We start from the raw sequence: 15,375 nt of genomic DNA, 5'->3' as shown, positions 1-15,375 counted from the left end.
AACGTACGGATGCTACACTCGCACATGCTGGCCATGATCCGACTTACGCACGCACGCACACACGCGCGCGCGCACACACACACAAACACACAAATGTTTGCACGCAATGAATAATGAAAATCCATTCAACAGGCAATGAAGAAAAGGGCAGATACCACCCTGACTGGCAACAACCCCAAAATTCGGCAAATCAGCTGTATCAACAAGCCATTAACCTGCGTCTGTTGCAGGAGAATGCATGACAACATTTGTAACATGAACCATATGGTGCGTCAGTCCTCAACATGACCGTACAGAAGCAAGATCTAGAACACCAGGTCGAGCAGAGTTCGCCTAAGTCACACCAACTCAGCACGACCGTGCATCTCACAGCAACATTGCTCGCCGAAAGGACTGGAACCAGGAGTATGCGTGCTTTGACAGGACACCATGCGGTTCAAGGACGGCTGACGCCACAACTCAACAACACCGAAGGGCTCCCAGGCAAAGAGTCAACACTCATTTTCCAAGCACACATAAGAGTACATGTGCGTGCAGGCACAAGGGATGTTGTTGAACAACAAGCGAGAAGGATACAGAAGTGAAACACCAATAGCTAGGAAACAAACTATTGTACAGACAATGCACTGTATGGTGGTGCGTACTTACCCACATCCCTGCACAAACAAAAAACACGGAAAAGAAGAGAGAACATCCAAAGTCAATTTAGGATAAAGGTGCACACGAACACAACAAGCACACGGCAGGTTATTTTTAAAACGAAATTGGAAAATACAGTGGACAGCTGACGACCCCCAAACCGCTGGACAACTACAACTGTTACAGGGCACTAGTAGTGCTGCACGACTCGCCATTGGCATACATGGCCAAGGGTTTTATAGAATGAATCACCGAGTCAACACACAACACACAACACACAACACACATACATGTACATGCAACGGATAATGCAATGGCTGTGACGTGCGTGGCTCACTGACATGTCAGTTTGAGTACTCATGACAAAGTACGCCGGGCCAGGCCCGCGTGCAAATTCTGGTCAGTGGAACATTATTCTCATTGCTATCAGGCTTGGTTTAATTTCTCTGTGCTACTTTGGTGAGCCCATACACGAATAGCACTGTCCACAGATTGCGCACATGCAACAGACAAATTTGCTGGACCACAGAAGTTTGGATGACTGAAGTGAAAAGTTAGAAACGTTGCTAGCACGAGAAAGGGACAACTCATTCCCATGAAGACCACACACATGCTTGTGCATGCGCGCGTGTGCACGCGTGCACACACACATACACACACACACACACACACACACACACACACACACACACACACACACATGGGCATAGGCAGACAAGCAGACAGACAGTAGAGCAGATACATTAACAGAGACATATGAGCGGGCAGATAAAAGGAGGGACAACTAGAGACAGACAGACAGGTAGGTTGATGAATGAACAGAAAGATGACAGACAGGTAGTTGGGCGAATGCACAGAAAGATGATGGACAGGCATGGGACACACTGGTGCAATCCTTGAATCATACAGCAGCAGAATGCCACTCGGCCCTGACCTTGGATTTTCCGTTTTCTTCCAGAAACAGCTCACAGAATATGACGTCAAATCCCTCTACAAACAGCAGGATACAGATCACAGTAATGCTATGAGCCCTTTCGCAGCAAGGAAGAGCACAATCGACTGCAGACATACATGTATTGAAAGCAGTTGGGTGGACACACTCATCCCCAAAGCACTGCACAGGACCGAACCAATTCTTAACGTACAACGTTACGACAATATTGCCATCGTCAGGCACAAATGAAACAATGATGCCACGCAGGCCAGAAAAGAGCAGTTTTACAACAAGATTCTACAGCGAAAAACAGCATGATCTCGCGCCATAAGAATAATAAATGCAATGGGTCCAGTAGCAAAGTAGTTTAAAGGTGTGGGTGAGACAGTCAATGGGCGCTTTCGATTGCACGTTTACACAATTCTGGAACTGTTTTTTTTAAATTCTGGAATGACCAGAATGAGCGTATTCCGGCCTTGTAAACGAACGACTGGAATTCACAACGCATTTTATACATGTCATGTCACAAACGAATTGATGAATCGCAAAAAGAGATCACGTACACCCTCGCGATCGATCGCGCGCACGTGGACCTAGCATCGCGCACACGCCGGCCAGGGAGGCTCTTCGCGCGCTTGAGTCATGACCAAACCGGTAACACACCGACAGTGCAATTCTGGCGCCAGAATTAGAGAAATTCCGCCTTCTCTTCAGAATTGATGGATTCGACGGAATTGGATAAAATCAATTCTAACGACGATAGAGCTGCTTGGCTCGAAATTGTTAACAGATGCGTTGACCTCATGCAATGAATGCTATGCGAACTGTCATTATTATTATTATTATTAACGACGGAATTTGTCACTTTTTGTGTAATCGAACTGTGCATCAACAATAACTAATTCTAGAATTCACCGAAATGCATGTAATCGAAAGCGCCCAATGCCAGAACCAAAACACATCCAGTCATTGCCACCTTCCTAACACCTATATCTTACACCTACGTTTCACACCTTGTGCATGCATACTGCACTTGATAGCCTGCATCTAAGTTGTGCCCCTGCTGAAAAAGCAGCTGGGAAGCAAAGGGGGGGGGTCAGCGGTACGTGTACTTGCCAAGTAATTGACACTTTAGTCCGTGCGAATGCTGCCTTGTACTTGTAGAAACCTGCCATGCTTCCGCTTCATTACCCACCCCCCACCCCTCTACTAGCATAACTGATGATGGTCTGCTTGTATCCACCTGTCACTACTCAGAGTTCAGTGATTCTGGAGAGAATTTTTTTCGGAACTCCCTTATTATAATACAATGATGTACTTTGTATGTACATATGTACACACAACACATCTTACGCTTTTTCACTTCATCTCTCAGGTCGCGCCAGTTGTAGCGAAATGGAATATGGCTCACGAATATCCTGCGACCTCTGACGCTGTCTTCGCCTGAGGTAGGACCACCATAGGGAGAGTGTCGGTCAGATGTTGAGTCACGTAGTGGCACATCGTCCAAGCTCATGTTGATGTCGGAACGGTGGCGGCTTGAAGAACCAACGTGCGACATTACACACTTGGTCTACCAAAAAACGTCCCCGGCTTTCTGAATGAATTTGCTACTATCTAAGAGAAATGGTATCGACTACAAAACCATAATATTATACCAATGCACTACGACTCGTACGAGTATATTTACCGGGGAAATCAAACACCAGAACACAAAATAAAAACGTTTCTTTCTTTCTTCTACATATTTATAATCTACACAGCTCAGCAGCTCATCTCAGCCGTACCGTGTACAATCGATTATGTACATACATGTACGCGAAAATCTCTCATTGGAGTCATTACCATGGTAACTAGTGCAAGTCTCTGCTTTATGACATTATTTTTATGACTTCATTTTGGAGGATTGCCAAGTTCATGAGTCATGCTGCACCATGATGCACGTCATTCTAATCTAGGAACTGGAAGAAGACTTGTTTCAAAACTATTATATCCAGTAAACGTTGTGTAACACAATCACCAGATCACTAGTAGTAGTACTAGTAGTATTTCGCCTAATCTTGATGTCCATGAAATCACATCCCCACAACTCAAATTCTTGGCGATAGTTTAGTTCGTTCTCTTTCATCGAGACTGTCTTAGTACAGTAGTATTCTACCTGGCCGTGTTGGCACCACCATGTTGGAGAGATAACGATGTCGCAAGTTCTCACTGCTTCTGTCCGAGCTGTGGCTAGAACGCGAGCCTTACCACGGAAAGCTGCACTTGTATTGGTAGGTAATCGTCTTGTTGACGAACATCATTGGTGTGCATGTGATTGTACTGACTCGTGCGCACCGTCTTAGCGCGAGGAGGAGATTTGTTGTGCCAGTGCAAATAGTTGCCTACTGAAAGCACTGTCAACTGGTATATCTCGTTTTGTGTGTGTGTGTGTGTGTGTGTGTGTGTGTGTGTGTGTGTGTGTGTGGTGTGTGTGTATGTCTGTCTGCCTGTACGTCTGTGTCTGTGCGTGTATGTGTGTCTGTGTGAATATGTGTGTGTCTGTGCGTGTATGTCTGTGTGTGTGTGTGTGCGTGTGTGGTGTGGTGTGTGTTATATGTGCGTGTCTGTGCGTGTGTGTATATGTTGTGTTGTGTAGACTCAAACTGCCGTTGGAAAAGTCAAAGAACTCATCTCTCAGCGCCCGAACGCTGTACGTATTGATAGCCTGCAGTTGTGTGACATGTTTCTTCGGTAACTGTACATCATAATGTTATGTTTTGCTAGTGAAGGAGGCATTGCAAAGTATGAAGGGTGTCACTAGTCTGCCTCTCGTGTACATTGATGAGTTTTGTTTTCGATAAAGATTATCTTGTATACCGAAAGAGTGCTATCGCGTATCACTGTAGGTTCTTATTCTGGGTTGTAGCTATCATCCAAATTGGTACCCTCATCACTAAAGCTGTGTTCATAACTGGTACGTGTATGCAGTGCGTTTGTGGTTCATGCATGCCCCAAAGCGCATTCAAGCTTTCACAGAAAACAGCTATTCAAGTCGCTTTTAGGTTGTGCTACGTCATTGACTACTAATTATTCGACCCTGCCAGTCCAAGTGACTAATGTATGCCAGTACACGCCTGAAGCGTGCTGAAATATCTTCTGACCTTCCATTTCAGCGCGTTTCCACGTGTATAGCACCCCAAAGAGCCAGCAGTATACACACAAACTTGCAGTTTCATGCTTACTTGCGCCAGTTCTGAATGCATCCTAAGATTCGTTCTTCGTTTGCTTCGTTCTGCAACAGGAGGCACTTCGGGTTGGTGTCCGCAGTCGAGGTTGCTCTGGACTTACATACACTCTAGACTTTACCAATGAAAAGAAGAAGTTTGATGAGACGGTGACACAAGATGGTGAGTTTATGTTGGTTGCACGTGCATGCAATGGGACAGTGGAATCCGTAGCACCCAGTGGGCACAGTGGTATGTGTAGCACTCAGTGGGCAAACCTGCAGGAAAGCATCACTCGCCGCTCAATACTATACTCATACTTGTAATGCTCTCGGACCACAAATGAAGCTCACTGGTCTAGCCGCACATTGCTGATGAGGGGTCAATTCCCCAACTGCATATTGTGCAGGAAGTGCTTTCTTGCACGTTGGTCGGGTGGAAGGTTCAGCTTGCTACCCACGTGCTCCTAGTGGCAATCATGAGTCAGGCAAATGTCAGTCAAGTCGCCCAACCCACAAGCTCCAACACTAGCAATCAACTGCTCATGTATTACTGCCGGAGCCGCTACGTCTCAGCCCTTATTACTTTCTGCCTTTCATACTTGCGTATAAATTTGGATTGTTGCTAGAAGTACCTCACTACTAGCTATTAAAACTAGCTGATACAAATTGACAACGGTGACAGTTGAAATGTCTTAACGCCATTGGCAACTTAAATTCTCTACGTTGCGGTATTGAGCAATGTCGCAAGACAATGGCAACTTGTGGACTGAAGTTTCTAAATCCACCGCCTCAAGGTGAAGGCATCAACTGCTGCAGTAGGCTATGTGTGATGAATCATGATGATCTTTTGATGTTCTTGCAGGTGTAACCATCTTCATTGACATGAAAGCCCAGATGACTCTCCTCGGCACAGAGATGGACTACGTGGAAGACAAGCTGTCCAGTGAGTTCGTCTTCAATAACCCCAATGTGACGGGCACGTGTGGCTGTGGCCAGAGTTTTATGGTCTCATCAGCATCCGAGTAGGGAAGAAGTCTGCCGCATGGCTCACGAAACACGTATTTAATTCTTTGATATATTTCTCCTCGTTGCTGATGTCTTGATGCATGAAGGAAGTGTGTTGAGTCCATTCGCTCGAAGTACAGTTTGTATATTACTACCATCCTACTTCAAATTAGTTTCCTACATGATTGTATACCTATTCGTATTGTGTCCATGAGTATGAGACCAATGCGGTACATGTACATGTAACGGGACACCTTTTTTTACACAACACACATGACCAATATAAGCTCATGTCATGGCATTCGGTCATAAGCCTAAGGCACGAAGGTCCGAAAACCATGCAAATATTTAACTGCACCAAGTGATGGCTCTCGTCTTGAAAATATCTTTTGCTCTTTCCCACCCTACCGCTTCTTCTCCACTTTTACAAGCCGGGGTCTCCATTACTAGCACAATCTCTATCGACCAGGACATAATGTGAATCCAGAATATTTCGTGTGCTTTGTAATTCCGTATATTTCATATGGTTGCTTACCATATGAAAAATAAAGACGAAGAAGAAACCAGTGGATAGTGTCACTGATACTGACGAGGCTTATTCTCTCGGTGTAAAGTGAATATTTTTTGCTTGAGTTATGATTGTTTCTGGAGGTTCAACGTACGAAATTTTTCGCATACGAATATTTCTGGGTTTACAGTATACTAGTACTTATCATCACAGACATCTCCCACACCATTACACTCTTATTTTTTATAACCTGACAGCATCATCGCCGTAGTAACAGTGTGTCTAGGACACTTTGAAGTATTATTAGCAGTCGCTATCATAAGCACTGCGCTTGTCATGGAAACGCTTGGGGATCATTAATACCCACTGTGACGCCACAATAATGGATATCTAGCCAGCGCTGATAAAAATTGAGGGTAATACAGACGAAATAGCCAGTGGGTTTACAGATAAAGTTCAGAGAAGAATGGTGAGAAGTGGCAGCGTTTCACGAGCATGCAAGTTGTATCGATGCAATACGACATGTTGCCAGGCCGAATCGGTCAGTTGGAGGTACGGCCTGAAGTTGAGCACACGGAAACACACGTGTATTCTAATCAATTGTATTTCGAGTGGTACATTCTCGTCGCTTTGCACTGTAGACGCAGAAAATATCCTCTTTGAAAACTTCCAAATCCAAAGAAAGGCAGTCCGTCCAGTCAAAATTTCGAACCATTATCTTATAACACATCATGGTGGCAGCACTCCGCAGATCATAGCATGGCATGCCTCCGTTAGGAATCATACGTACACTCCTCTTCCACTGTGTTCCCTCTCACTGTGAGTAAAAAAAAGACTCTTACCACAAATGACACTCGCACTTGTTCCAGAAGAAATTGCCACTTTAGTGCCGTCCTTGATGCATTGTCCGCTTCAGAAAACTGCTCAGCCTGGATAAAGACACAAAAATTGCTCCTCTCTTTCTCTTGTCTCACAGCGTGTATGTGTATGCATGTGTATGTACGTTTATGTGCGTGCGTGTGTGTGTGTGTGTGTGTGTTTGTGTGCATGCGTGTGCGCATGTGTGCATGTGTGTGTAAAGTAAAATTTGAACGTCCACGTTGCCACCGGCTATACGATTGCGCTGAGAAACACAACCAGCTTAGGAAGTGCTGTGGGTGTGTGTGGGTGTGTAGCACTACATTATAATAGAAGTTTCGATTTAGGTCTGTAACAATATCTGGGATTTTTGATGGGAAGAGGTGATGAACCTATTGCTTGCCTACACTGGCTCCATAACTACTGAGCCCCTCCCCTGTGGCTGTGGGTTTTGTTTTGCAGTATGCGGTGTTGGTAGGGGTCCATAGTCGACTTTACATTGCATTAATCTTACTGTGCATCCAAGGAAGTCTGCAGCTACACCCATCATCAGAAAACATCTCTCCATTGCTCCACTGGCATCGGCAAGAGTCATCTGCAGATTGAAGTCCAGCTGAGTTGTGGAGCCACCTTGACATTTGGGATTCCGGCAGTCTCCTTCTGGAGGCTGAACCTTGCCGTTACACGAGGTGCTAAACACAAAAGGCAGAGGGATGGATAAAAACTTAAAAAGCAAGACAGTACTTGTAGATATGAGCAGTAGCCTAAAGCACCTTTTGCACCTGATGGGGCTGTTCAGCCATGTAGATCCGTTTGCTTTCTAACAGGTGGAGGGTGTACACTAAACCTAATCCACTAAAGCACACTTTCCAGTGGTAACGTTAATTGCAGGCTTAGATGATCATCGTAGCGTACATATACAAGTACCACTATTGAACTGCGATGGGACCATAGCAAATCTGGATGTCTTGGACCTTCACCTCTGCCACCATCTGATAGCCGCCAAGTCCTGAGACGCCATTGATGAACAATTACTTTATAAGCCACTGCACTGCGACGTGGCTTCATTCTTACCAGCGTCTGCAGAGGCAAGCGCTTTGGTCAGCGGTGTCGTCAATATTCACAGCTGTGATTGCTGCCACTAGATGACCAGTTATCCGCTTCTTGTCCATCATGGCTTCTTCAATCTCTTGAATACTGAACACTTCATCTACACGTCGCACAAGTCACATTCGTAGAGAAGCCAACAAACAAACAAAGCAGAATTCTTGGATCCTGCATTACAATTATAGTGCTTGAATACTCCAAGTCAGAGCTTCAATTCACATTTCACGCAATGGCAAAAAATATATAGCTGCTACTCCGAGTGTCATGGCTGAAACCAATCACCGGGCATTTCCCATTGTGTAATTCGAGAAGCCAATGTATGCATTCAGGTTTCTTTTCTGGACAAAACATCCAGAATGACCACACATAAATTCACTACGCAGTTCCACTTCCCTGGTCATGGTTGTCATTCAATGGTTATCAGGGAAACTATGATGGATGAAATGAGAGTACAAGATGCACTGAAGATAGCAGTTCTGTTGGAAGAGTCAAGGCACAGGGGTGATCGTTAGTGAGTGTAGCCAGCAGATTCGCTTTTTAGGTGTGACGGGTAAAGCATGTAAATGAGCTAGGCCAAAAAAGGCAGTGATAAAGTAACCAAGGCAAACCGTTCTTTGTGCTGCATCTCGACGAATACCTATACTTTCCAACACTGGGTTCCCTTTTCCTGGATACAGGTGGCCAAGAACAGGAACTTGATCCAATCAGAGCTTCATCTACGTTACCCTTGTGCAGCAAATGTGTGATGGGGTCAGTAATGATTTTGAGTATCGTGCAATGTATATTTTTGGGTACCTGATATGACAGTTGTATCCATGCTTGTGCCAGATTCCACCTCTTGAGACTGGGCAAATTGGTACAATTCATGGGCATCCACAGTATCTGAAAGGAAATCAGAACACAAACCGCTTGTTCAAGAAGTCATCCCTGCCCCCTGGTATGTTGAAACAGTGTGACGATCTTTGAACGCAGGCAGTCTCTGAAAGCAGGGTGGCCTTATAGAAGTTATACAGTACTCAGTAGTACCTTCAACACATTTGATGCTGGGTCTACTTCGATAGTGGTGGTCCTACACACAAAGTGCTCGCTGAAAACAGGTGGTCTTTGGATCAGGCTTCACCTGCATACCTGTACGATGGTGTGCAAGCTGTCACTACGAGAGCCCAATATCAATTAGGAATGTCTTCTCATTGATGTACGACATTTGGATAAATGCAACTCGCTATAAAATGACTTGCATACAATACATGTATGTACATTGTACCTAACCCCAGCTAGCTGTGCAAGAAGTATACATGACTTTATATATAACCAAAGCTAGCTGGACAAGAACTACTCCGCAAGAACGGCTACCCCGCAAGAAAAGCAGCCTACAATGTGAGTAATAAGTTGCTCACCAGGATTGGATAAAATGATGGTTTTCATCCCCGACGATGCTGTCATCTCATTCCGATACGAATTCATTGCAACTTTGGCGGAAGTTATAAAAAGCACTGCAACACATACATGGATGAACACAAAGCAGACGCGGTAGTAAGTGGCCTCAGCTCCATCAATGTTTACATGCACAGTGGTGCCCTCTAGTGGGACCGATTGGAAAGAAGGGTATTCCTCAAGGACTTCCAAGTGAATGAGAAGGGTGCGTGCCTTGCTTATGGTGCTGCTGCTTCTTACCATTTTCATGTGGTGACCATGAGTCTGCCAACTCAATCAAGTCATCATTCCACCTGAAACATTGTGAGACAGAACAAGAACAGGCACAATGCATTCGCATGGAAAGACTAAAATCCGAAAGGTTCCAGTGAGCACATCAAAGTCAGGGAATAATTTACTTTCAATATTTTGCATAGCAATTTTGCTATGCAAAATCAAACTTGAATAGCAATTCGAAAATGTTGCATAGCAATTTTTTTCAACACTTGACAACATTGGCCTTTTGGAGAGCTGATCAGAGTGCAAGCTCAGACCACAAGTACACTGTAACACCTTAGTTGCAAGCCTATCCTAGTGCCAGGATGCCTAACTAAGCACGTTTGAAGCTTCGTGCATCTACTAAGTTTCAACCCTAAGAGACACACCTGGCATGCGCACTGAACATTATAGGGTACAGTGAAAAATCAACGTCCATCTCAGTTTTCTGCGATACATATCCGAAGTTGCTTCGCACCTCAGAAGAATTGCGCAGCAAAGTGCGATGCGATACAGGTTAAATTATTCCTTGAAAGTACGACTATCTACAAATACCTGGTTGATGTCTGTGCTGTGTGTTCTTACAGTGTGAATTGAAATGATTGTATTGTAGAGTCAAAGAGGGTAACGTCTCGGCAATTCATTTGCTGTCCACCGCGAGTGGTAATTTGTCGAACTGGCTGAACCTGCACAAATCAAAACGGCACAAAACACATACACCTGGGGCTAGAAGTACCTATATGCCTCTTTTTTTTTTTTTTAGAAAATTAGGTGTTTCTCGCATACCTTCATTTGCTGTTGCTTTATGCCTTCTTTTTGATGGCTTCTGTTGCTCATTCGGATTTGGATTGAAATAAAAACGATTCGCCTACCTATATGCCTCTCGGGAGTGTGTAAATCTACTGAACAGGTCCATTTTTTCTTACCCTTAGTTCTCGAAAATGGGCTTTGGGGATCTGAAGATTGTGAAAAATCCTCAGAATTTTCCTTGGATACACCCAAAACAATAATACAATACGTACAATGATTGTATTAAATGACTATAAATATGATATGGGCTAGCTTTGTAGTCGGCTAGGCATGCACTGGACCCTGATCAAGTTTTTCTCTTGCTGGTAGCTTGAGGCCTGACCTTTGAAATGAAGCTAAAAACCTCTGGCTTTTGTAAGCTGGTGTAAAATAAAATAATGACATTGAAAAGCCAATGCATGGTGGTGATAAGTGAAGTCCAACTTCAATCATTGCAAAGCCAATGCATAGTGATAACAAGTGAAGTCCAACCTCAATATTCTATGTTCCACAGCAGATGTCAAGCTATCAAGAAAACAAATACCGAATCTTCCCAGTCAGAAAGCTTTTAAATCCCTTTTAAAAGCACCCTATTCCTCGGCCTCGGCCACTTTAGAATGACACACTGTAGTCGTGTAGAACACGTAATGCACAACCTCACCTTCTTTACAGCAGCTAAGATGTTGACCATCTGCTGGTTGATGCGATCACCGGCCAGAACAATGTCACCCAGGGTGTAATAGTCACTGTTGTTACTGATCGGTACATGCGCAAATGCAGAGAACTCGCCCAGATTCCAACCGCTGTATAGTGCCACTGCACTGTGATTCTCATTCACTGACAGCTGGAAAGCTCTATCACACATGGAAGTCATTCAGGACAGGAAGAATGAAAGCTTTTTTTAAGTTGGAAAATGCACAGCACAAAGTAAAACACTTGGGCTTAGTATGTTCCTATAGAATTGCATGTACCCCAGGTTTACTACAAGTTGTATATGTTGATATCCTAGGAGTTGTGTGGGCTAGGGACATGGCACGGGCAAGTGGAGCTTGAAACGATGTGGGTTTCGCTCTTGGGCTGCCCCTCCAGTTATCCAGGTGTGTCTGTGGGGGATTTAGGCATGTGTCGAGAGCAATCTTCAGCCCATGGCTCCTGGCCATGCTAGGGGAAGATGGTTGTGGCTTTGATCACGACGATCATGTGTTTGTTTTACATGTACTTGGTACTCTTTTTTGAAGTATAGATCATGGATAGTGTAAAACTTTCAAATCCAAGGTACACAATCTGCAGACAAAACTGTTTCGTCCTTTGTGGACTCATCAGCGCAGCAAAGAGAAAATGAGGCCGAACCTGATAGCAATGAAAAGTAAAGTTTCCAAAGCCAGATTTAAACCAGGTTTCATGTAGATTGTTTTTTGTATTGTATTTTATTATTTTACTTGGGCATTCCCAACAGACCCTAAGGTCTTCTTACATGCATAGTTTTGGGTACTGTCGTATAGCATTGTCTCCATAGATACTACAGTGCTGCTCAAAGAAATCCGAACTAGTTAGTGAATGCCACGCCGGATGCTGTGCAGCCCTAGATCTGCTAGCGCTGGGATGCGACCTGGTGCAGGGCGCACACTTGATTCACGCGATCGGATTTCATTGAGCAGCATGCACTGTAGAACACACCGTTCAAAGCTTACCCAGGTGTAGATGGGCGCCATTTGTCCTCATTAGGATTGTTGGACTTGGTTGATACTTGTGGATTCCTCACTTCAACTGCATTCACAGCACAGAGCAATTTCACAGTCAATTGCAAACAGGCAAACCTTGCGGCCCACGGTTGTAAGATAGCAGGAGCAGATCCAAAAATCCTTGTGGAAGGGAAGTGGACACCCCTCAAATATTAGATGCAATGGATGCAAAATATATGTGTGCGTGCGTGTGTGTGTGCGCGCGTGCGCGCGTGTGTGCAGAACTGCGTGTTAGATTATATCCCGGGGACCCAACAAACACAGTCCGGAGTACATGAAGGCTGTTTGAGAGGTCGGGCATCATCTGCCTCAGCTTCTTGTCATCTGATCGGATCCATTCCAAGCTCTGCAGTAACTCACCCACATCATTGAGCTTGAACTGCTTGGACAAGTTATTGATGTACTGCGAACTTCCCCAACAGGTAATATTGATGTAATCCACCGGGGAGTCCCGCAAGGTGAACGTAAAGCAACACCGTTCATTTCCTGGATCTGAACAGCAGTGGCATACACTCACATTTACACACACACACACACACACACAAGCAACACATATGCATGCACACACACATACACACACCACACACTCACACACACACACCACACACACACACACACACACACACACACACACACACACACACACACACACACACACACACGCACACACGCACACACACCCTCACACTCTCACACACACGCACGCACACACGCACTCGTGCTGCGCGCACGCACACACGCACAGAAGTTGGTGGTGTTCAGTGAAGCACACAAAATTCGCTGATGTACATGTAGTACAGTGCTGAAGTTTTTTCAAGAGAAATGCTTAGATTAGAAGTCAAGTACGCTGTCCACTCTTTCCACAAGCTTCTTACTCTTCTTGTCCATGAACGATTTCACGGCTTGCTTAGCGAGGACAATGCCGACCAGAGTCTGTGTTCACAACACCACAACCAATACGTGTTAGGGTCTGATGCTATGCAGAACATCAATTCAATCTTGTTCTACAAGCAGTTGAGCCAGCTCAGCTCAGGTGAATACTGACACCGGAGAACAGCGACGTACGGCATCGTTTACGCCTCCCGAAAGATTGCTGATCGGTGTTCGACCATCCGACGCAGGAAGTCCTGCTGAAGAACTGCTTCCTAGTTTAGCCTGGAGCTCAGTTCCATCTGGCCATGATTGCTGGGTACCGAACATCCTAAATCCCTCACCACTAACAGGTACTACGGAGCACCGTCATCGCAGATAGTGATAATATAAATATACCGGCTAAGAAAATTCATTCGGAAGAATTTAGCTTCTTTCCCTCCTCCTCGCCTGGACTGCTTGCTGGCTGGAGACTGGAGGCTGGGCTCCATCTCTTTATCCCAAACAGCGAAGCCACAATCGCACGCTGAGGCGGACAGTAGGCTAAAGTCGAAGAAAAGGGTGCGGCAAAGTGACGATCGAGCGGCAGAAGGTACGGTAAGTTCACATAATAGTTCAAAGTTCATGAACTTTGCTCTCGATCGTTCTTCATATCCATTACTCAAGCTCAGTCAAAGTAATTATAATAATGTTAGTTTAATACAAGGAGATTATAAAATAATGCAGATTTACAGTACAATTACAAGTACAAGACGCGACAATAATTGTATTGTCATGCAGATCGTTTTTTACTTACAGTAAAACCTGGTTTAAGCGACCACCCCACGGTGCAAGCAAACGCGGTCGTTAAAACCAGGTGGTCTTTTGAACCAGGTCCCACTGTCCGTGCAAGGGAAAACGGTCGTTAGGAGCAGGTGGTCGCTAAACCCAGAGGTCGTTTACTGTAGTTTTAGATAATCATGCAGATCCACTGGCTAGGGTAGATCCACCTAACCCCTACAATTACAAAGACTTTTAAAAGTAGTAGCAAGAGTACATATTAAACACTGGTTTTGTAGTCTTGTTACAGGTGTACCCTCGTTATTACGACATCAGATACAAGACAAACTTCATTAGTAGACAACGATCCAAAAACTCTGAAGCCTGAAACGCGTACATGCAAGTCCGGACAGCAGATAATACTCGTTATCACCTATAACAATTTTGACCCCCCCCCCCCGAGGTTGTCTGCTAATGAGGGTAGACCTGCAATATATGCATGGCACAAAGGGCGGTGGCACCACAGACATTAAAAAAAATTAAATTACCGTAAAGTCGCGGATAAAAGCCGGGTTTGCATACAAGCACATCGCGGATAGAAGCCTGAAAATCAAACGGTTCAAATGCATATAAGCCTGTCGCGCGTAAAAGCCTGGCTTCTATGCAAGCGCGGATCGGGTAGGTCAAGAATGCATGCGCTATGACAATGTACGGTGCATAGTAAAACTGCCGTCATACCGGTATTGTAGTCCGTGGTAGATCTACGTGTGTCGCGCGTAGAAGCGTGCATACAAGCCTGGCAAAAATATCAGTGGTGCATATAAGCATGGTTTGCATTAAAGCCTGATTCAGAAAGCGGCTTTATATTTATTTATTTATTACAGCATCTCATAGCACAGTGAGAACACCGGCCAATACAAAGAGAGAGGGTGTTAGCCAACCACGGCAAGGAAGGGAGAAGGGGAGGAGAAGAAAAAAGAACCGGCATGGATAAGCAGTGATTGCAACAAAATGAGAAACACAAAATCAAAGTCAAGGTGCGACAAGGCTCTTAAAAAGGCGGAGGGAAGAAAGGTCCTTAGCTTCTTGGGGAAGTGCCAGCCACGCAGAGTACGCAGTGAAAAGGGGAGAGTGAAGTAGAAAGGAGGACTTAGGTTTCGGAAGGGAAAGGGAGTTTCTCGTGCTACGGGAAGAGAACCAGTTGAAACAGTGGAGGTGAGGTGGACACAGATTGAGTTTGAGAGAATGGATAAGGGTGACAAGATGT

At 44.9% G+C, this 15,375-nt stretch overlaps 3 protein-coding genes across 3 annotated transcripts; 1 reads left to right on the top strand and 2 right to left on the bottom strand.

Moving 5' to 3' along the window:
• Nucleotides 1-162: 162 nt before the first annotated feature.
• Nucleotides 163-3,300, bottom strand: LOC135804419 (heterogeneous nuclear ribonucleoprotein M-like). Its single transcript, XM_065318288.1, has 3 exons — nt 2,927-3,300; nt 1,574-1,629; nt 163-656 (listed from the first exon to the last, which is right to left on the bottom strand). Exons 1-3 carry the CDS (start codon nt 3,132-3,134, stop codon nt 645-647), a joined length of 276 nt encoding a protein of 91 aa, XP_065174360.1. The 5' UTR covers nt 3,135-3,300; the 3' UTR covers nt 163-644.
• Nucleotides 3,301-3,597: 297 nt separating this feature from the next.
• LOC135804417 (iron-sulfur cluster assembly 1 homolog, mitochondrial-like) lies at nt 3,598-6,594 on the top strand. Its single transcript, XM_065318286.1, has 4 exons — nt 3,598-3,846; nt 4,212-4,265; nt 4,857-4,962; nt 5,644-6,594. The coding sequence occupies exons 1-4, from the start codon at nt 3,769-3,771 to the stop codon at nt 5,805-5,807; spliced, it is 402 nt and encodes a 133-aa protein (XP_065174358.1). The 5' UTR covers nt 3,598-3,768; the 3' UTR covers nt 5,808-6,594.
• A 121-nt stretch (nt 6,595-6,715) lies between these two features.
• LOC135804416 (meiosis-specific with OB domain-containing protein-like) lies at nt 6,716-13,850 on the bottom strand. Its single transcript, XM_065318285.1, has 13 exons — nt 13,545-13,850; nt 13,355-13,412; nt 12,840-12,971; nt 12,429-12,504; nt 11,399-11,591; nt 10,534-10,634; nt 9,934-9,986; nt 9,657-9,752; nt 9,055-9,141; nt 8,227-8,362; nt 7,667-7,844; nt 7,137-7,223; nt 6,716-6,853 (listed from the first exon to the last, which is right to left on the bottom strand). Exons 1-13 carry the CDS (start codon nt 13,677-13,679, stop codon nt 6,782-6,784), a joined length of 1,404 nt encoding a protein of 467 aa, XP_065174357.1. The 5' UTR covers nt 13,680-13,850; the 3' UTR covers nt 6,716-6,781.
• Nucleotides 13,851-15,375: the final 1,525 nt, after the last annotated feature.

Source organism: Sycon ciliatum, chromosome 1 (genome assembly GCF_964019385.1).
Source record: "Sycon ciliatum chromosome 1, ocSycCili1.1, whole genome shotgun sequence".
NCBI classification, from domain to species: domain Eukaryota; kingdom Metazoa; phylum Porifera; class Calcarea; order Leucosolenida; family Sycettidae; genus Sycon; species Sycon ciliatum.
Note: the sequence above shows the minus strand (reverse complement) of the source record. Positions and strands in the feature narration are given on the sequence as shown.